Here is a 24,360-nt window from a genome sequence, read left to right as displayed (position 1 = left end):
CATAGCCTTATAACTAATATGATTGAATTACCAACTTTCCGAAAATATTTAATCATTAAACATAATTCAAAGTTAGATTTTGATTACAAAATATTTAAAAAATTAATATTGCTATTATCATCATGAAGATAATAAATGTTGAACTAGAAAAAAATATTTTGGAAAGGCTTAAATCTGGAAAACCGTGAAATCGCTGCTGAGTTTAGAAAATAATTTACAAGTAAATAAGACTAAAATTGGTCATGAGAAAATTTTTATACCAAGAGACCAAAGAACAATTTTAGGTTGTCTAATTGCTTCTGGAAAGTCTAAAACTGCAAGGATGTTTTATATAAATAACAAATTTAATGAATAACAACTATTAAACTAGGAAGCGACCGAAGTTGAAATTTGACCGGGGCCGGGGCCGGATTTGATAAAGTATAGCCTGAGCTGGGTTTGTGACCGGGGCTGTATAAACATTTATACATCCTAGAGTATACTTTCTTTATTCAAAATTCATTTTATATTTTGTATATATATGCTTATATAAACATCATTATGATCAACAGGATCATCAAACTGTTATTGCAATCATCATCATCATCATCATCATCATCATCATCATCATCATCATCATCATCATCATCATCATCATCATCATCATCATCATCATCATCATCGTCATCATCATCATCATCGTCATCATCATCAGGCTTTAGCCCTCCTTATTTATGCTTTTTCTCTAATATAAACAATTAAAACATTTTTTATTTTAATTAAAACTTCATACAATATGTAAGGTACTCTCTTTAAGTTTTCTTACTTCCACCTTTACCATTTAATTCTGAAGCTGCTACCTTTTTACATGCAGATACCTAAATCACTTTATTCTCCCAAAAACGTTGTTCGATACAACATTTTTTCTAATTTGACAAAAATTATGCTTCCTTCTTGTCTTGTTGGAGTCTTCGATTGATTTTGATTGCTTTGAAAAGGTGCCATTTTTAATTTGATCTCTCTTCTGTAACAGCTTAAGGCATGCAGTAGCTTGTGGATTTTAAGTATAGACCTAAAATCCAAAATTTTTGTTAAACAACAGAACTCATACATTTACTGCAAAATAATATTGCAATATTGTTGGCATTCCTATATTGACGAATAACAACCCTCTTACTCTAAGACAAAGTCTAAAAGCACATTATAAATATAAATAAATTACAACCTGCTTTATTTGCCATTTTTTTATTTTTTATTAATTTCCCCAATAAAAGAAAAAAATTATGTATTTCCACAATAAAAGAAAAAAAGTTACAAAAATACAAATATATAAATACATGGTTGGGGCAAGAAGAAGAGAAATTTGGTCTTATCGTCCCTTAAAATAAAGACTTCAATAATAAAAATACAAAAACAACGTTAAATTACAAGACAGATATTATGCTATTTAACAGTGTAAAGTATATACAAATACAAATTTAATACTATTTATTTATTTAATACCTTTAAATTTTAATGCTAATTTGTTACTATTATTATTTTTTTAATTTTTAAAAGGCCTAATAAAAGGTTTGTTTTAATTTGTTTTAATGTGTTTAAAAAAAACTGTATAACAGATAAATAAACAAATAAATTGAATACAACAAACCTAACCAAAAGCTTTTCTAAAGCTTTTGGTTAGGCTATATAAATTTATACTTTGATAAAGCTTTAGTCGTGCTTGAGCCACTCTCCCATTGTTGTAAGATTGCATTTCTTCCTTTTTTTCTACAAATACTACCATAATCAGTGCTCATACGAGCTATGATTTCTAGTTAGATCAAAAGTTGGTAAAACATTTCTACTCCAAAACTCATTCTTGTTGGCTTCGTATTTAACAAATTGCATCCTTTTACAGTATCTTTCTCTTTATGCTATAAAAACTTTTGTTAGTCCAGTTTTTTTCATTGCACAACAAAAAAATCTTAAATTTTTACCCATCTTCATGTTTTACTTTTTTATACAACCTTCCAATTTTTAAGTCTCCAGTTAATCATTTCCTATCCTCTATTTTATAAAATATATATTTTTATTTATATATATTTATATGTTATATTATATTACATGTTTATATACATTATGAAACACGGATCATGAAAATATTTGTACGGCTAAATAAATAAATTTTTTTCCATCGAAAAAAAGGGGTTGATAGCCGAGGCTAGAAATATTTTTTTATCTCCGGCTATCAACCCCAGCTAAATCTTAAAACTTTGCCGGGGTCGGGGCCGGGTTTGCAAAAAGTCTCATTTTTAGCAAACAAGGCTTTTGATGACTTTTATGACTGAATTGAACAGATGAAAGTAAAATTAACATGCTTGGATCAGATGGTGAAAGGTCTACTTGGAGAAAGCCTAACTCTTTACCAATAAGACTTTTACACCAACCGTTAAATATGGCGAAGGAGAACTCTTGATTTGGGAATGATTCTGTACTTATTTATATATTTCAAGTCACTTTGAAAATGGGACAGAACTGCATTCAATATGATGTTCATGCAAGACAACGACCCCAAGCGTGCGGGTGATAAAACCATTAAACTCCTTCAAAAAAGAAATTAAAAGTCGTTAACTGGTCATCACAAAACCCTGATGTTAACTACTCGAAAATTAATGAGCAATACAAAAACGGGTCTATAATTTTGCCGCTCCACCTAGGAATAAGGATGAACTTTGGGCTCGTGTACTAGAAGTTATGTTCCTCAAGATGCTATTCTAGGGTCACTTTTGCTCTTGATTTAAGTAAATGATTTTTGAAAAGCCTCCAATCCTTTAAGTATTATGTTTGCAGATAATACAAATTTATTTCTCTCTAATAATGGTATTTACTAACTATATTCGACTATAAATGATGAATGCAAAAAGTATGAAATTTGTTCAAATGTAACAAATTAACCCTAAACATAAAGAAAAAAAAAAGGATTGTTTTTCATCCCCTCTTTAAAAAACGTTCCTTACCCACATATATGCCGTAAATTTTTACTGATCAAGTTGAAATAAAAAGAGATTTAGTAACAAAGTTTTTAGATGTTTTTCTTGACGAGACCATTACAATGGAAAAAACATATTAATTACATTTGCACTAAAGTGTCTAAGAGTATTGAAACCTTATATAAGGCCAGAATTTATTTAAATAAAAAGGTTTAACTCAACTTTATCATTCATTTGTTTACAGTTACATAAATTATGCAATTACTGCCTGGGGTAGTACAGGCCAAAGTTAGTTAATCAATTTTTCAGGTCGATTCTCACATACTAAATATTTTTTTTCGAAACAAGAGTACTCAATGTATACAAGTTAAATGTATTTGATGTTTTATGTTTCATTTGTATGTGGAAAAACAATTTATGCCCTTTAGTTTTTCAAGATTTATTTTTTTTGAAACCCATAAACAAATACATCTTAAGAAATAAAAGTTTTGTAAATGAACCGTTTTGTAAAACAAGGTTTAATAAATTTTGTATTTTGTATCATGACATATCATTTCACATCTCTAGAATAAGGTTGTTTTACCAAATTTTAATTTATCGATTACTTTTCCAGTGTTCAAAAATAAATTAAAAAACTTCATTCTCTAAATTAAAAATATTTTTGAATACTTTTGATAACGTAGTTATACAATATATCGTCGTTATACAAGGGAAATGCACCAATAACATCATTTTGAGTAATAAGTCCAATAACATCATTTTGAGACGATGAACAAAAATTTTGAGATGATGAAATAAGTTTTTTCATAATAGTTAAAATAATAAGTTTTGTGTAATAGTTGAAATAAAAGATCTTAATAACTCATTAATAATTGATTTATTAAATTTGTGTGGTATATCAAACGATAGAGAATTTAAAATACTAAATAGTAGTAAAAATAACCCCCATACTGTCAAAAATGGACTTACTGCATTTCTCTTGTATACTGACGATATAATGTAATTTTATAATACAATGTGTGTATTTGTATTATAGAATTGTTTCTTTTTGGAGGTTAGTTATTATTTTGGAGATAAGATCATTGGGATTTTTTTGGGATGACTTCTATCAGGTACCATCGTATTTTAATTGTTTTTCTTTTTTTAATCTAGACTTTGTATTTATAATTCTACGGATTTTACATGCTGTAAAAGATTTTATCATGTAATACAAACATTAAAATAAAATAAATAAACAAAAAAGGTTTGGTACTCAATTACACTTGAGAAGTGCCAAAACTTGGTTGTTAGTGTTCCTAAAAAAATTAAATTACTGCAATATGTTTTTTGCTTTTATTCGCGACAAAAATGTCACGATTTGCTCTTCACATTAAAGTTTAAAAAGATTTACTTTTTGAAAACTCAGTCGATCGAAATCTCAGTATGTTGAAAAATTAATAACTTATGTTTCAATTAGATGTAGTTATAAAAAATCAAAAGCTGTCGGTTAAAAATCAAAACCATCATATTCTACGGTTTAAGACAGGTTTAGTAATAGGCCACCAAAGTATTTATATAATTTATTTATAATATGTTTTAAAGTTGTTGGTATTTTATGTAACCCGAATGAATAGACACGTAACACGTTTATGGACCAATCCAAGTGAATAGACTCGTAACACGTTTAAGGACCATCCAAGAGCTCAGTAGTCTAGAATTTTTTTTTCCGTTTCTAAAAGTACTGAAAAAAACAATTATTAGCCTGTTTGAACTTTTTTTTTTTTTTTTTTGCAACCTAGGTCCTAGGTCCTTCACTCTACTTAATACTGTTTTGATTTAATAAGAGATAAAAAGACAAGTTTTCTACAACCTTTCATAGCGACTTTAAAAATATCAAATTCTCGTCTTTTTTTTTTAAAGATAGCTACACTCCGAATCTACATAACTTAAAAAAAAAAAACTGCAGACAATTTTTTATTTTAAATTAACATAGAAACACATTGTTTATGAAAAAAAATATGCTTTTGTTAACTTTATTTAGTTTATTCATCATATCCATAAATGGTTTTTAGAAAAAGTTTGTCTCAATGAATAACTCCATTGTTTTGTAGAAAATAACTCAATCTGTTTTTCAGAGCTTTAAAGGTTTGTTAAAGTTTCAACTTTTATGGAGAGTTGGTATTTAAGTCTCTAAACTTTTAGGACTACACCAAATCATATTATATAAATGTAAAACTTTAATTTATATAAATATTATACTTATATAATACATTAAGTTTTATATAAGTTTAATATTTATATAAATATAATACACTAATACAATAAAAACATTAATTCTAATTAAATAGTTTAAACTTTTCACCAATTGTTATATTTACTCTTAACTTCGAGTTTTATAATATTTATGTAATAAGCTGTTTAAATAACGAAACCATAAGTTTCATAATAAATTTTAGCATGCATATATCAAGTTTTATTAACACACCTTTATTGTTATTTTTTTAAACACCGATTTGGTGTGAATCAAAAAAAAAAAAAATAAAGCATTTAAAAAACAAAAAAGTATCAAAAAATACAAGAAAACCGAAGCTGAAATTAGGCCGACAATTCATAATTAGCCATGCAGAAAAATTCCAATACTCACAAACGCGCAGAGTAATTAAATTCGCAAATAAAAAATCTTTGAAAAGGTCAGCATGTTTAAAGGTAAAATTGAATACGTAATCAAGAAAAATTGTGTTATTCAATTATTTTTATTTTTATATATTTATTATTAAAGCAATAAAGTACAAGAGATTTTAAATATAGTGATGACAGTTTTGACTCCGGAAAAATTTTAATTAAATTTTAATATGCTAACAAGTTGCAGTGCAGTCAGAAAAAGCAACAAATTTGATATAAGATGGAAAAAAATTCTTGTTATATCAGCATTTTCTTTGTTCTTAACAATATTAATACTAAATAACACAAACAAAGCAACTTTGGAAATGTATTTCTCAGAAAAAGCCAATGTAGCTTTGGTTATTGCGCATCCTGACGATGAGGTCATCTTTTTTTCTCCTACTATCCTGCAGCTGAAAAAGCAACCACATATAAAATTGTACGTGGTGTGTGTGACTGAAGGAAATTTTTACGGACTTGGTCCTACTCGAAAAAAGGAACTATACAGCAGCTGTAATGAGTTGGGCTTAGAAAGTGAAGAAGTACTTTTTGTTAATGATGATAACTTTTACGACAATCCATCCATTAGATGGAATAATACTTCAATTCTAGCAAAAGATCTCGAAAGAATACTATCTAAACTAAATATAGGATCAATTCTGACTTTTGGTCCTTATGGGTGCTCTGGTCATCCCAACCACAGAGATGTTCATTTAACAGTTCGCTCATTATTAAATTACCGCAGATTTTTTTTAACTGATGTTAATATATTAAGCTATTACGGAGGAATATTAGAGATGTTATACACTTTTTTTACTACTCCGTCTAATAATGCTTTATTTTATTCGTGGAATTTGCACAAAACATTAAACGCGATGAAGTCTCACAAGTCACAATATCATTTTCATTGGATTTTGACAAGATATGCTCTAGTAAATGATTGGTGGGTATATGATGTGAATGAGTTAGTTGGAGAAGAATTGCCGCCGCTCTAAAAAAAAAACAATTCATTTTTAATTTGTAAATCATATATATTTTTTTTTTACCTCACAATTAATAAAAAAGTAAAAAATGTTTCTAATAATTTTTTACATTTAAAATAATATAAAAGTTGTGCTTTATTACGTTTTTAAAACATTTTGTTAATAGGTCATAAAAATTACAAAATAAAATATGAAAATATAAACATTTGCAACAAATAATTGTTACTAAAAAAAGAATTATAGGACCAAAGACACGTAGAAGATCGTAAGGTCTTGTCGTCGAGAACAGGCTGTATATAGGAAAAGATGCTAAGTATGCATAAGTAAAAGTTTGAAGTTTTCATTCCATTTCCAAATTTTATACGCTGAAATGTATCATCGACACTAATGTTAAAACTAATAATAGTAATTATTTGATAATCTTTTTATCTTAATATCTAATTACCTAAAAATTAGGAAAAAACCTTTCCATAATTATCTAATATTTAAGAAAAAACCTTCCGATAATTACCTAATAATTAAGAAAAAACTTTTCCATAATTATCTAATAATTAAGAAAAAACTTTTTCATAATTATCTAATAATTAAGAAAAAACCTACAAATTATCTAATAATAAATCTCTCCTAATAATAGATAATGATTCAATTTCCTCTCTTCAATATTATAAGATAGATAATCAATTATCTATTTTACAATATATATTTGAACGAAGGAAAGAGATTTTTCATGGCAATGCTGTGCTTGTCGTAACAAACTTAGTGTTTAGCAATTATTTTATAAGATTCGGAATGATAATATTTAGAATTTTTTCATATATACTGTATAGAATTTATGTTCTAATCAGTATATTGTTATTATGTTTGTTGTATATTAGATTGCCCCAAATTTTATTTTTATTTATTTTTAAATGATAAGTGTGCACCATCTAGAACTTAGTTACTAGGACTGCTATCATTAAATATTCAATAATTTTTTTGATTTAAAAAGTTATAATTACTTGATGTAAAGCCTTTCAGGATATTCTGATAATGTTGAAAACGATATAAGGATGTTTTTGATAATGTAAGAATTTTTTTAAAGATAAAACTTCTAACTATTAAAAAAATTTATTAAACATTTAATTTAATAAAAGTGATGTGCTGTAAAATATGCTTCATATGTCTAAGAATTGTGGACAGAAAGGTTGAAAAAAATATAACAAGTTTTTCAAAAATAGTTTAGCTCGGTTTTTAGTCAGACTTTTATTCAACAATTTTCTGTGGTTTCAAACGACACATTCTGCTTTGCGTCTACTGTAGATCATATAAAGATTGAATTTCCACGAGGAGCTGTTTGATAAATAATATCTGGTATCAATAAACAATCAAGAACAAAAACACCATTTAGTGAAAATCAAGCAATCAAGAACAAAAACGTTTATATTACTTCAAAAAACTCTTTACTTAAACTTGGTAATAATAAATCAAATCAAAATTAAAAAATAATATATTTTAAAAAAAATATTTAAAGATTATTTATGAGAATTAAAAATATTTATTCCTGATTTTTTTACTATTAGAAAATCACTAAACCTCAGTGTCAATGACACTGATTGTGAGTCATTAACAGTTGAAATTATCAACAAAAAAATCAAAAATATTTTTATAACTGCTTTTTATAGACCTAATGGTGACGTAATGGTAATTTTGACGTGTTTGATAAAAACTCAAAAAAGATGTTTTTAAAATTCATTAAAAAGCACTTTTTTTAATTTGTTTTATTTATTTTGATCTTTAACAATAAATAATCAACATATATATATATATATATATATATATATATATATATATATATATATATATATATATATATATATATATATATATATATATATATATATATGTAAATTATGTTAGTGTATTCTACAAACAGAGTGCTTAATGTTCTAAAAGAATATATATATATATATATATATATATATATATATATATATATATATATATATATATATATATATATGTATATATATATATATATATATATATATATATCTTAAGAGTTACTTAAGCACCAATAAATCTCAAATTAAATTTTTTTTTTTTATTAGAAACTTAATATATAATATATAATATGTCCGTAGAACGGTGAAGACAGTAAAATCTTTTCGACAAGCACCGTTTTTTTAAATACAATGTAAAATATAAAACTTTCTTTTTTACAATGATCTTTATAAAATAAAGAATTAAACTGACAGGGACTCAAAGAAGATGAATATGGCAGTACGTCATCGCAATCTTTTCATAGAGCCCTTATATAAATCAAATGAAAATAAAAAAAATTAAAAATTAAAATTAAATATTTTAAGAGTTACTTAAGCACAAATAAATCTCAAAATTTTTTTTGAGATTTATTTGCACATATGTTAATAAATTAAGAATAAACCTCGAAAAGGTTTATTTTTAATTTATATTACTTATGGGCACGAAAAAAAATAAACAAAGTTTATTGATAAATCAAGACATGTGCGTGATTTTGATAGTTTTATTTAATTAGTTGTAATGGTAAATAGGGACAATCTTATTACAAGAAAGCGAGCTAAAGTTGAAGTTCTTAAAAAAAGAATTAATATTTTTAAAAAAAGAATTAATATTTTAGAGGAAGGATATTGCTAGTAAAGTTGGTGTTAGAGAATTTTGGGAGTAAATAAAAATGATTTGTCAAAAGTTTGGTTATTTGTGACTGATTTCAATTTATTTGCCAACACTGTACTCTGCTGAAATTTCTCTCATCGTAAGCAGATGTTAAAATAAGACTCAAGCCAATTTTGTAGAGAATAGACAAGTTAGGAAACCATGATGTCATCTATTTCTCTATTAGGAATGAATTTTTAGTTCAGTCGTGATTGTTGGAGATATTGATGCATACGCTTCTTTGAAAGTAGGGCCAACGCGAGTAAGTTTTAAGAAGGGGGAGGGGGTGCCAGACAGGTTTTTTCCAAAAAGATTTTTAACACATAAAACAAATCTAAATTGCTCCACAATGTTAAAATCGATTAATTTATAAGTTTTTGTTTTTCTCTTTTAATAAAAAATGTCGTTTACTGTTTGCAATGTTAATGTAGTTTTATGAACATCTGTCACTTTTCAGCCATAGTAGAATTGAAACACCGAATGATGTTTAAAATCCATTGACTATGCTCATTTTGATTATAAGAGATATTTTCTTTGAACAAAACATCTCCGTTTTGTTTTCTGTTGTAAATGTGTGTAAATTTTTAAAGCAGGTATGTAAGCGATGGTTTGCTGTTACCTAGTTTTCTATTTCCGTTTAAAACAAACACAGAAGTTTGTAATGAGAAACTTATATTTTAAAGGGCGCTAGTTGACCGGCTTAGGGAGCGCCAGTTGACTGGCTTAGGGAGCGCCAGTTGACCGGCTTAGGGAGCGCTAGTTGACCGGCTTAGGGAGCGCCAGTTGACTGGCTTAGGGAGCGCCAGTTGACTGGCTTAGGGAGCTACTCTTGCTATTTTTAATTGACATAATAAAATACCTATTGTTATTGAAAGATTGAAGATATAAAAAGGCTATTTAAAACAACAAAACAGCTTTTAGAACATTAACGTTGATATCGTCAAGCCCTGTACTTTAATTTATTTTAAATGCATTAAAAGATGCCTGAAGTTCATTTACAGATAGTTCCGACTCATCCATCACATAGTGAGTTTTTTTTAAATTGGATTGGAGCGTTTTGTTTCCAGTTATACCTGCTGCTAAGTTTTTTCCTAATTTTATAAAAATTTTTTAAAGTTTTCAGTAATTTCTTTCTTACCAAATATATTTTGGTTCATGTTTAGCTTTGTTTTTTTTGGAAAACCGGTGTTTTATTATTAATTTTTTACAGTAACTTTAATTACTTCCTATGTCTTTCTACTATTTCCTATTAAATATTTTAAGAGATTAGAAGAATAATTTATTTTTATTTGCTTTTGTAATCTTTAAAAACAATTTTTATATTTTTTGTATTCAATTTTATTGTTATATGTTTCATTTTTTTGAATATTATTCATAGAGCCTTTGTTTTTTTCTAGATGATTTTCTAAGACCATTGGTCATCCACGGGCTATTAGAGTTTTTAGAAATATTAGTTTTTTAAGTTTTGAAAGGGATCTTTTGTATTTTTTAAAAAACCGTAAAATTAGTTGTATGGACAGTAGTCTTATTGCACTCAGTTAAAAGATTCCAATCATTTTCTGTTAATAATTCACAAAATTTTATAATAGATTAGTTGTTTATTTGTCTTACATAAGTTGAAAAGGAATTTTTACCTTCAGGAACTAAAGAGTAAGTTATAAAAGTATTTAGAGAGTGAGGTCGCTAATGCTGGTTTTAATATGCCACTTTTGGTTTTACAGTTCATGCAACTATAAGAGATAATATTACCAATAATTGCGTGGTTGAAGAGTACTTCAACCACGCAACACTAACTACACTAACTACACTACTACCGTTTAGCATAAGAATCATTATTTATTTTTTGAATATCTATGTTAAAATCATTAGTCAAGTAAATGTACATTTATTTATTGCATTGTCATGGGGAAGTAATCAACCATCAAAACTTAAAAAAATTTATAGCTTACAAAACATGCATCCAGAATCATTTACTCTAAAAATAAGCGTAAACACGCTAAACCTGAAATAAATATCTTTCAGCATTTAATTTTTATGTATCAATTCGACAATAATCTTTCTTCTGCAAACTTTAATAACAAGTTTGAAATAAATCAAAACTATTATCTGAGAACAAATGTAAGTAACACATAAACTGCCTCAAAACTTTAAGAATTGTACTGAATATAGCATCGCATATCGAAGACCAGATATATGGAATATTTATCAAAAAAGATTCAAATGTATGCCAAAGTCATTAAGTTCATTTAAGTTACTAATCAAAAAAAAAAAAATTTTTTTAATTTTTTTTTTCTATCTATAATTTTAACTTACTTAAGGTGGTAGCAGGGGAAAAACACTTTTTTTTTCAAAAAATTGAAATAATTAAAAATATTTTATTTTAATGGTATATACTATTAAAAAAAAAGCAATTAACACTAATTGCATAAAAATTTAATGATGACGTCATTAATTATACACGTCATAAACAGATTTTTGACCTATTTTGATATGTTTATTCCAACAAAGATAACTTAGTGAAAAATAATCAGAATCTCTTGAAATTTTAAAATTGCAATCTTTATTAGTAATACAATGTTCTGAGCGAGCCAGAAAAAAATAATTATTTTTCAATCGCGCCAGGTTCACTGTCAAACTTTAAATTTCATATAAAAGAAATATATTTTTATGTAAAAGTCATATTGCTAGCCTTGTTTTTATAAAATTTTAAAAAGTGCTTCGCTCAGAACACTCTAAATAGAACTAGGTAACACCATAAAAAATTTCAGCTCATCAGCTTTGTCCAATCAAAAGTTATCCTTGTTGAGAGACCACTAACATCGTAAAAAATTAAAGTCAAGAAAAATCTAATCAAAAAATCAAATAAAAGAAAATAAAACATTAAAACTCAAAAAAACAAATTAAAATGCTCCACTAGCATATGTCTATTCTTCCTCAAGTTTATTTTTATTATTAAAACCTTTTCTGATTACAAGAAGTTTTTTTCTTCTTTGTTTTACTGAGCTGGTTGACTTTTTTCAAACTGCTTGACACGCTGAATATCAGATTTTCTTAAGCCTTCTATAGTAAAATATCCATTTTCTAAGCCTAGTTTGAATATTTATTTCAAAAATCTTTCTCCCTGAAGTAGACTGCAATCTACTGCATTCTTTTGAAGAACAAAATGTTATTTTCCAATCACATTCAGTGCATGAAACATTAAAAAACTGGGCAAGACCCATTTTCTTTGATAAAAGAACGGTTTTAGGGGCTTCAGTGTATAGCTTATAGACTGAATAAAGAAAAAACGTTTAAAAAAACAAAAAGAAGCCTTAAGCCTTAAATTAAGGTGAAAACTAGATGCCTAGATCAGGTTTCCATCCTGAAATACATCAAAAATAGTCGTTGCTAAGGTGGTTGCTATGGCCATAGAACTCAAACAGTTTTATCTAGAAGGGCGAATTTTGCTTGAATGCATAAGATTTTTTATATGACATCAAGTTTCCATGAAAAAAGACACCCTAATGTTTTCAAAAATATACTTTTTGAAATTTTCAAAAAATTTCAAAAAATGCCTCTTTTTTCCCCTGCTACCACCTTAAGTCAGCACTTAAAAAATCCGATTGCTCAATTTCACCCATTATATAAGTACAACCCATTTTTAAAAATATATTTTTTTATGGAGCTATTAATGTTAAAACTGTTATATAGCAACACCCTATTGTACTATAGCGATACCCTATTGTAATATAGCAATATATATATATATATATATATATATATATATATATATATATATATATATATATATATATATATATATATATATATATATATATATATATATATATATATATATATATGTTTCAAAATTGGAGGGTAACCCCGGACACATAGTTTAACCACGATTTTACCTCATTTTTACCCGTAGGACACAAATATAATATATAATTAATTAGCATTAGAATGTTTTCCACTTTGTTTACGCATCTATTCTCCTGAAGCTATAAAAAGTTATAATAATAATAATAATAATAATAATAATAATAATAATAATAATAATAATAATAAATGATAGCTGGGAAAACTGTTTTTAAATCAGTTGGGCAGTGCAATAACAGTAGATATTGCACTGTATCAGTTTTTGACTAAATAGGTGTTTACTGTTATGTTATTATTTTTAATTTTTGTTTTAATAAAAAGTTTTTGCAAATCTTTGAAATGTCTAGTTTATTTTTGAATAGATTTATTGACTCGACTTCTATTATATCATTCGGCAGATTATTCAGCGTGTGAAATATACGATTTGCGAAAAAATTGTATATATGAGTGTTTTTGCAGAATAGCTTTTTCAATTTATATTTGTGTTGTCTCACACGAGGGGCCTATTGTGACTCGGTGTAATTTTACTGGGAAACCCAATTGATTTTATCGTAGCCATATTGAATTTTATATTGCAGGATTAAACCACCACGTATTTGACGCTCTTCTAGAGTTGTTAGTTGCATGATCTTTAATCTTCTGTCATATGGTAATTTCTTCAACGCCGGTGCTATCTAGTGGCTCTTCTTTGGACTTTTTCAATTTTATCGATGTCTTGTCTTAAGTAAGGACACCAAGCATGAAAAGCAAATCTCCGGTGTGGACGAAAGAAAGTTGTATATAACTTTTTTACCATATTGCTATCAAAATATTTAAATGTCCATTTTATAATATCTAGCATCATATTTACTTTACCAACAGCTGAGCTAACTTGAGTTTGTCATTTTAGATCTGATTGTATTACTATACCTAGGTCTCTTTCATCTTCCGTACTAGATATGGTATGGTAGTGTCCGGTGTCAATATCATGCATTATATACGCTCTATTTGGATTATTTTTAGCCATATGTATAACTTTACATTTTTCAAAATTCAATTTTGTTAACCAAGTGGAGGACCATGTCATAATTTTGTCTATATCTAATTGTAATTTCTCATTGTCACTAGCATTCTTTATGATGTTTATGATTTACTATCGTCGGCATATAGTTTTATCTTGTTATTGACCTGATCCGGTAGATCGTTGATAAATATTAGGAACAGTAACGGTCCTAAAACTGATCCCTGTGGCACGAAACTGACAACTTGTAACCATTTTGATGTGCAATCTCCGAGAACGACTCTTTGTTTTCTATTCTTAAAAACTTTTCAATCCAATTCAGAACATTGACAACGATACCATATGATTTTAATTTGTTGATCAAACGTGATTGTGGCACTTTATCAAAGGCTTTGGCAAAATCCAAATACAGCATATTGATTGAATAACCAGCTTCTAAAACGTTTGTTATGATATCTAAAGTTTTAAATAAGTTAGTTACACAGCTTTTACTTTTTACGAAACCGTGCTGATTTTCATTTAATAAACCATTTGTTATTAGATAATCAAAAATTTCATCTTTAATTAGTGATTCAAAATTATACATGGGAGCGATGTTAGTGAAATTAGTCGATAATTTGATGCATTGGTTTTATCACCTTTTTTAAATAATGGTGAGATATTTGGTGATTTCCATAAATTGGGTAGTTTTGTTCCATCAATGATTTTTTGTACATTAGAAGCAGAGGTTTACAAATAGTAATATGGCATTTATTCAAGATGTGTGGACTAACCGCGTTCTTTATATTTATTTTTATTATTTGTTTCTTAACGATATCTTGAATAGTTAACTTTTATTATTGTAATAAAGTTTTGTTTATTTAAATTGTAATAAATATTGTTACAAAGAACAAAACAAAAAAACTCTATTTACACCAACCGATTTATTGATATCTAATTGTTTTAATTTTTTCTCAATTGAATGACGCGTGATTACATTATCTATATCTAATTGTAAAGTTTTATCAGTTATTGATATAATTGATATAATATTGATATAATAACTGGTGTGTTACCTTTATCTTCATGAACAAAACTGAGTTGAAGCTATTATTTAATACGTCAGCTATTGCTTCACCATTTGTAAGTCATTAGAAATTCAGAAGTTTTTTCGAAAATATTCTGTACAAACTGTTGCTTAAATAAAAGTCAAGATGTTATGACATTAAAATCTAATGTTTAATCTTCGTATATACCAACAGTTTCTAATCATAAACCTTGGGTTGTTATTGACTTACTTGGTAATGCTATGACTGCTCAATAAAGTTGTAAGGTAGGATATGTCTCTGAAGTAGGACATGTCTCTAGAAAGTTCTCTCTTTAGTAATTTAACTAGAAAATTATTCTGCTCGTAAACTTTTAAATTTCTGCTTACTACTAAAGTTTATGGCTAGATCTTCTAAAAATTACAGCCGGATCCAGTTAGTATCTACCTAAGATAAAGACTTTTTTTAAGGCACAAATCCCTAGTTTCGACCCAGCAAATTGTCCCAAGGTGGAGGGTGTTCAAAGCCAAAAATATGTTTTCTCAGCTTTTGTCAATGAAAGCAAGTCCTACAAGGCACAATGACATGTGGCATTTTGTTGACTTACAATGTCAATGGAATCAAGCAATTGTAAAAATTCTTGTTGTTTCCCCAGTTTTATCAATTAATTCATATTCTGATGCTGCCAAGGAGAAACTTACAAAAAAGAGAATAAGAAAAAGTCTATTACGTCGTTTATTATCGATGTCTGCTTTTTTCAGAATTGCAATTGCAAAGTATTCAGTGGAAAATAGCTTTTCCTTATTTCTTCTTAAGGCTATAATAAAAAACTTTAAAATCTTTCGTTGTAATGAAGCTTCTAATATTCTTGGGAAATATTTTTCAAAACAAAAATGAATTAAAATTAAGTTTGGACGTATTGATGATTTAATTGATGATTGTTTAGTTTTCTGACGACATAATTTATGTTGAAGAAACAATGTAAAACTAACCATTGTTTGATTCTTGGTATCAAGTAGGTACATTTAGTCCAAGTAACTGGCTGTACATCAACTAGCTGTACTTTGCGAAAGAATTTTGATGCTCGAGCCGTAAATTTAACATATTTATTTGTGGATGCAAAAAAATGAGAAAAGTAACTTAATTATACTAAAAATTACAAAAACTTAATAAACTCAAATTTATACATTATAGATTAGAGTATATTATGTGTTATACAGTGTTAAGATATATTTAGGAAAAAGTGTAAAATAGCAATTAAAACAACAAATAGTTAAATTTACAAGTTTTATCAATACAGTGTTGAAAGTTAAAAGAATACCAACACATCTAATAAAAAAATGACTTTATTAAGATTTTTTTTGAAAGAGTGATTGATAAATTTTTCAGAAAAGTCAAATTTTTTTAAAGCTATTTTATTCAAAGTAAAGTTTCTCGAAATGAAATACGATATTTTCAAAAAATTAGTTTTATAAACTGATTGACGAATATCGTTATCATTTCGTAAATTGCATTCAGTTTTTTCTTTTTCGGTATATAATTTATGAAAACATACTCAACGCCGTTAATGCATGTTCTGGAAAATACACGAGTTTTGCGTTTTTATAAAAAGGTTATGTTTGACTGCATTTTTTAAGCCCAAATAATTTATTTTTTTTAATTATTTTTTTTTCCCCGAGCGCTTTAATTTGTCTAAAATCAAACAAAGTTAACTTTTTTTTAAATTACTAAAGTTTAGATATAAAATTTTTCTTTATGGTTGATGAACCATATTTTGGTATAAAATGGTGCTGCGCTCAATGAAGATAAAACATTAAATTTAGAAAACAACTTTTTCAAACAAGTTTTAAGTTATATGTTTAATTTCTAACCAGTCATATGTCTGCAAACATATTAAAGGTCGAAAAAAATTAGTTATTTCAAGTTTAAAATCTGTTTTTTCCATTTTATATGAAAGTTTTTATTAATTTGAGTGTGAAGAACACACAAATTGACATACGACCAGTTAGACTTTTAAAGTTAAACCTCTTAATGTTTATTTAAAAGTCTAAGCTCAAAATTTAAACATTACTGTGATATGAGCCACCCCTATTTTATAATGCCATAAAACTATTTTACTAAAATTCCGGTCTTTAAATTACCATAGATTAATGTAAACATGTAAAATAGCGGGCAGAATTTAAATTTACTTAACCAAATTTAGAATACAAGTAAGCAACAGATTTATAATAAAATTAACTCAATTTTTTGTTATGTCAGAGCTGTCAATTGCTGATCTTTTAACTTGCGGTTTCTCTAAAGTTGCAGTATATATAGCTTTAACTGAAAAACATAGAATCAAACATTTAGTAAATGAAAATTATAAAGTTTTTAGATCAAGAGTGCTAAATCATCAATACAAAATTTATATTGAAAAAAATCCTACATTTCACTTTAGCTATGAACAAATAAAAAGAAAAGGCCGGATTATTGTTAAACATTTAAAAAACTTAGGGAAGACCAGGTCAAAATTGTCTTTGAAAGATATTTTGCTTACCTTTTCCAAAGTAAGATTTAATAATTTAGGATGCTTAAAAATGCTTCAAAGCCTTTTTAACTGTCAAGGATGAATAGCTAACAAAAGATTAAAATTAGTGTTAGAAATATTTCCTGCCAAATGTAAAAGGTTCAAATATAAAGAAGAAAAAAGAGGAATGTATAGGCAGAAAAAACTTTCAATCGCAACTCATAAAGGACTGAACAAACTAGAGCAGGATTTTAATAAAACATTTTCCACCACATTCACAAAGGCTATGAAAATCAATATACCTAATCCACAAAATAAAAAACACAGATATGATGCAAATAAAATAAAAAATGATATTGAAAATCAATGGAAAGAAACCTCAAGAGAGAGAGAGAGAGAGAGAGAGAGAGAGAGAGAGAGAGAGAGAGAGAGAGAGAGAGAGAGAATGTACTCTCTCTCACTTTGTTTTACATGTATAATATATGTATATAACACAAAGTATAATAAAAAATTAACTTTTTTACGGCATTTGGTGTTCCTGTATCATTAAGCAATAGAGATAAGCTCCGCCTAACCCATAGTTTTGAAACACAAAAAAATGCGAAAAAAAGAAGAATATTAAAACTATCAGCTATAAAAAATGTAAGTCAAGTACAAGCAAATGAGTTGGTTAAAAAAAGAATAGTATAACATCAAAACAGATTTGAATTAAGTCAATATTTATAATTACAATGCGTCATTATGTTAAATTTAGGACTGGCATAAGTCATTAGTTCATCCAGTAATCCCTGGGTAAAGTAGTATGTAGGGATTTTTCTACATAAACCAAATAAAGAATCTAATAAAACCTAATATATATCAAATAGAAGAAAATTTAACTTACACCATTATAGTTCTTACCAGCTCAAATGATCATTAATTATAAATGATGTATGAATTTTTTATAATTTGGACATTTAATTAATGTGTATTAATTAAATGCAACAGATGGCCTTGGTATTATAATTTCAAGTTGTATATTTCAATATATATATATATATATATATATATATATATATATATATATATATATATATATATATATATATATACATATATTCATATATACACACATACTTTAAAACTCTATTCACATCTAGAAGGAACCTACGAGATGTGAAAACACTCACAGAGCTCGTTTAACAATCCATATGACAAATGTGTTCTAAGTACAGAGAAGTACTAGCCATTCCTTATGTAGTTATGTTATATACCTTCTAGCATACTACAGAGAAGGATTAAGGATTGAAAGGTGCATATAGTGAGACTTATACAAAGTTTTTTTTTTTCTACCACTAATTTAGGGAGAGAAAAAAGCAAAAAACCCTGTCGGTTCTGTTGAGAAATATTCCTGGAAACAAGTTGAGTGTTTGGATGTAATTTCATCCTACCCTAATGGTTTTAAAATAAACTTTTCTGAACTAGCACGTAAATTTTCTGTGACAAACAAAAAAGGTAATAGTTTAAATGTCTGCGATATAGTATATTTACAAAAATAATAAACCAATAATAAATGTATTATGCTAATAAACTAGTTTAACCATTTTAACAGTAATAAGTACCAATAAAAAACAAGAATTTTAAACAAAATAATTTTTAGGTATTACACCCGCAAACAGAGGCCAAGTACTGAAAAGACTTTTAGAATCTATGAACTGTGATCTAAAAAGACTAAATCTAAAAAGAAAAATATCAGACAATACATACCCTGATGGCACTAATATTAATAATATACAGTATAGAAGAAAAAAACGGAGATATTTATTACCTTTCCTTCACTTATCATTAATAAGTTAAACTTTTCAAATTTTATTAATCATTCATGTTTAAACTCATTTATAGGTTAACATGCCATACATCAGAGATATATCTTTGCCATGCGAACCAACTAATAAAAAAATAAAGCAGCAACTCAAAAAAAAAAATAGACGATGGAACATATAATTCAGGGGAAAAGATTGTACCCCAAAGATATGAAAAAGTATTTATATCATCTGAAAATCAAACAATTACAAAAAAAGAGGTTCATATTGAAGGCAGAAAAATTTCCTTGAAAGATATAAGACTAAATATGTTCAAAGACCATGAGATTTTTATGAAAGTTCAAAACGATAATGAACTAGAAGCACTTTCTCAAAGGCAAATTGTTGATGCTCTTGAATTCAGGAATATAAAGATGAATATGACACTCTAACTAAAAAAGAGCTGATAAATATACTTAAAACTTATGAAAGAACAAGGAATTTAATGTTTTGGTATGATTGCTCCAGTATATCTAATCACACTCACTTTCTTGTTACTGTTAGCGTAATGTATGATACAGCCATATTTTTAAGTAGCTTTGAATATAAACAAAAGTATGGAGAGAATATAAATGTTCAATCAGAGGTCGAAAAGTCTTATTTATACATACTTGGTAGATGTCCTTCCAATGACCAGCAACTTTTGTATAGCGATGACAGGATTAATGACATTTTGCAATTGAGCGATCCCTTAGAATTCAAGGGAACACCTATTTTAGATGTTGCACAAATATTCAAAGGTGACAATCCAGCAGCACAACTGGAAGCTGGTCATCAGAAGGGTGGTAATTATTTTTGTTGGGCATGCAACATGCATGCAGATCTTTCTAATAATATATCTATATCACTAAGCTTCCCATACACTTCCTTTAAAAATCGTATAGACCATATAAATGCAAGTAACAACTCACAGCTGGCAGTAAACCAAGGAAAAACAAAATTATATTCATGTCTAAAAAAAAATCAGATTGAACGAGAGCTTTATGAAAGAAATATTCAATTTCCATTAAATACATCTGTCAAAAAATTAAAGGAGCTATTGGCAAATGAAATGCATGGAGTGCAAGGATTGCCTGCCCTTCTTTTTAAAAAACCAGGTTTTTCTTTAACACAACTAAATCTTTTACACTATAAAATTTTAAATAATGAACCAATGCATGATATTTCAAACCATATTATAAATATATTTGATGAATTGCCAAAAATAACAAGCGAAAATTCTTTGGTGCATACTATCACTCAATCACATCCCATGCTCCACTACAGTATAGATTGTTTGCAGGTCGTACGTCTAATGTGGAAAAAGAAGAAGCAATGTTTCAAAATTTGAAACTGTCTACAAAAACATCTTCTAATCATCATTCAGATAATGTTATTTTTAATGCAATAATCCGAAACCAAGCAAAAAAATATTTAAAGGAAGGAAAAAAGTTATGTGATGGCGTTTCAATACTTCACAAATTCTACCAACCATTACATAGTCTATTTAATGACACAAAAATATCATTTACTTGGATTGAAAAGAATAGCAATGAATATAAAAAACTTTTAGAAAAATCAGCTGACTATTTAGTAGAAGGCATTAATGTATGGTGGAAAGAAGTTGAAGATGGAGTAGTATTCTTTGATATAAACTACCCCAATAATTCGAAAAAAACATTTTCCCATTTTCGTTCCTCCTCAATGCAACAACAGTCAGAGTGCTTAGAAAAATGCTGAAAACATTGTTTGGAAAACAAACACAAAATTCCTGCTTATAAAATCACAGTTAATGCAAATGTTTTTTATTTAGACACACTTCAATATTTTCATATTTTTAACACTGGAAATATATCTAGAATTAGTATTATACCACTAGATATAATTTTGATTTAATAATATCAAAGTTTTTCAAATTAGTATTAAAAACAGTTATATAAATAATACTATTATTCTTAATAACAACATCTAATGTTATTATTATTTTATTATAAAAGAACTTAAATATTATAAAAAATATGTTTATAATGTGTTTGCAACATTACCATTATGTAGTACATAGCCATTGTATGTACAGTCAAGTACACAATCATATATATATATATATATATATAAATATATATAAATATATATATATATATATATATATACATATATATAGTATTATTATGTATATGTGATGATATATAGTATATACATATGTATATATGATATATAGCATTATTTAATAACATTATTAATTTTATATTATATTAGGATTATTATATTATATAAGGATTTATTATTGTTATCAAAAATGAATTTTTATTCATGATATAAAAAAATAGATTACTTCTAATAATTAAGTAAAGTTAAACAAAAAATATATATATATTCAACAAAATATTGCGTTTCTTTACTACATATTTTTTTACTACATCGCAAAAGATATGTTAAGTTTTAAACAATATCTTAACAAATGTTGCAGACCGGAAAAAAAGTATGTTTGTTATCACCGAGAACAAACAAGACAAAAAAGTTCGAGAACTTGCATTAACGGCGTTGAGTACAGGGTATAGATAGATTGTTTTTAGATTTAAGCATAAAGCGCAAATAACATTAAAAACTTTTATTTCAATGATTTTTTAAAATTTAATTCAATTAATGTCAATATTTTACTTTTTTTCTTTGAATATTATAACTAAGCATATTTTTTATAAGCAATTAAGTTAGATTCTTTAACACAAAAATAAAAATTTATTGTTAAAGATTTTGTAACAAAACATAAAACATTCTATAGAATAATTTGAAAATTTTCAGAAAACTTAAATTTTAAAATTTATCAAAAAAACTTGAATCATATGGTGGTAACATTTTAAAATACAAAAACACCGTTTGTACAGAAAAAAAATCAAGAAACTATATTTTTTTTTTGGTTCCGGTACTTTTAATACACGTTTGATAGAGAAAATGTAAAAGATAATGTAAATAATTTAATTGGATGTTTTTATTACTCCTTTTTTTAAGATAATGTTGCCATAAAGAGCTTTTTCGCCCGTTGCAACAACAGCATATGCTTTCTTTGCTTGCTCGTAGAAATCAAACCTTTCTACAAACTTAATACAAACATGACGCTGTTCCGCATTATTTACTACATTTTTGAATTCATCCCAAATAGGTGTTTTTAAATCAATGTTTTTGTCAGAAGGAGTTCTTTCCATTAGAAACACAGGAGCATCGACATACGTGTCTAATGGTAGAAGCTCTAATACAGCTTTTAGGAGTTCTGTGCAACCAAGGCCATCAGCTCGAATCTAAAATTAAAAAAAAAAGGGTTCAAGTACGGCAATGGTTTAAAATTTTATCATTGATCAAAGAATCATTTGGTAAACATGTAAATATATATGTAACTTTTTGTAAAACATAAATGTTTAAATATACTAAAAACATGAACATGTATAAAACAATAGAAAAAGTAACACAATCGTTTATATATAATGTGGATAACTCGGTAAATTACACTGATAAACAAATAAAATTTTATTGTGCACATCTTGTTAACTAGGTGGTTTTTTAAAACAAATTAAATATGCTGATTTCAAATATGCAAACCATTTTTCACCATCACGTCAAGTTGTAAAGATATTTGGGTTCAAATCTTTAGTATTTAAGGTAAAGTCTCTAATATTGTCGAAAAAAAAGTTATTTAAAAGTATGTCAACCTGGGTCTCAAAAGAAGCGTATTTTCATAGAGATTTTAGAAAAGATAAATATTTTTACTTAAAATTTATTAACAAAAAAAATTATGTGAAAAAATGCTAAAGACTTTAAAAAAAATTTTAACAAAATGTTTCTCAGCAATAATACAAAAAGTACTTATTTTTATTACAAACAAATACCATTTTTAAAATCTCTATGAAAATACGCTTCTTTTGAGACCCAGGTTGACATACTTTTGAATAACTTTTTTTTCGACAATATTAGGGACTTTAACTTAAATACTAAAGATTTGAACCCAAATATCTTTACAACTCGACGTGATGGTGAAAAATGGTTTGCATATTTGAAATCAGCATATTTAATTTGTTTTAGAAAACCGCCTAGTTAACAAGATGTGCACAATAAAATTTTATTTGTTTATCAGTGTTATTGAAATTTTCTTATGAGTTATTGGGTCTGCGTTAAAACAATGGCATTCTGTTGGGACGGTAACCGGGTTAAGCCTATCATAACGATGTACCAATCATAAATATGATACATCAAACTAGTAAAATAAACCAAAATCTCAACAAATCAATTAAATTTAAAATTCAATACTTACAAGTTCAGCGCCATTGGACTTGCAGACTGAGGCACTAGGAAAGTTCGCATCGGCAAGTACTATTTCGTCACCATGTCCCATTTTGGCCAAAACCAATAGAAGTTCAGGAGATAAAATACTCGGAATTCCTTTTAGCATTACCATATTAAATTATGATTATATCTTCTATTAACAAATAGATAATTTGACATTTACATACTCAATTAGACTTTCTTTTGATTATGTTTTTAATGTGTGTGTGCGTGCGTGTATTAAGTGTGTGTGCGTGCGTGCGTGTGTGTGTAATAAATATTTTGATATAAAAACAATTATTTTCCTAAATTAAAACTTATTTAATTCGTATTCAAGAAACATATATATAAAAAAGACTGTTGTCTGAAACAAAAATAAAAGTTTAAATATAAGTTTGTTCAAAACTTCATTTCTATGTTTTTATTTCTATGTTTATAACTATGCTTCTGATAAAGATTCTCCCTATCGAAACATTAAACCAAAATCAACTCGATAAACGCTCAATTTATTTTTACTTCACAACAACTAGATAAAATAAGTTTTCAAAACCTCTGTAAATAAAAAGACTTTATATCTACTATAAAGAAAGTCTACA

General features: G+C 26.9%; 1 protein-coding gene and 1 non-coding gene across 2 annotated transcripts; one reads left to right on the top strand and one right to left on the bottom strand.

Annotated features, from left to right (window-relative positions):
- Positions 1-5,410: 5,410 nt before the first annotated feature.
- LOC100200643 (uncharacterized) lies at positions 5,411-6,698 on the top strand. Its single transcript, XR_010641545.1, has 2 exons — positions 5,411-5,633; positions 5,707-6,698. It is a non-coding gene; the product is annotated as an uncharacterized LOC100200643 (transcript).
- A 15,645-nt stretch (positions 6,699-22,343) lies between these two features.
- Positions 22,344-23,958, bottom strand: LOC100207805 (fucose mutarotase). Its single transcript, XM_065809152.1, has 2 exons — positions 23,754-23,958; positions 22,344-22,746 (listed from the first exon to the last, which is right to left on the bottom strand). The coding sequence occupies exons 1-2, from the start codon at positions 23,895-23,897 to the stop codon at positions 22,426-22,428; spliced, it is 465 nt and encodes a 154-aa protein (XP_065665224.1). The 5' UTR covers positions 23,898-23,958; the 3' UTR covers positions 22,344-22,425.
- Positions 23,959-24,360: the final 402 nt, after the last annotated feature.

Source organism: Hydra vulgaris, chromosome 11 (genome assembly GCF_038396675.1).
Source record: "Hydra vulgaris chromosome 11, alternate assembly HydraT2T_AEP".
Classification (NCBI taxonomy): domain Eukaryota; kingdom Metazoa; phylum Cnidaria; class Hydrozoa; order Anthoathecata; family Hydridae; genus Hydra; species Hydra vulgaris.
This window is presented reverse-complemented; position numbering and strand designations above follow the sequence as displayed.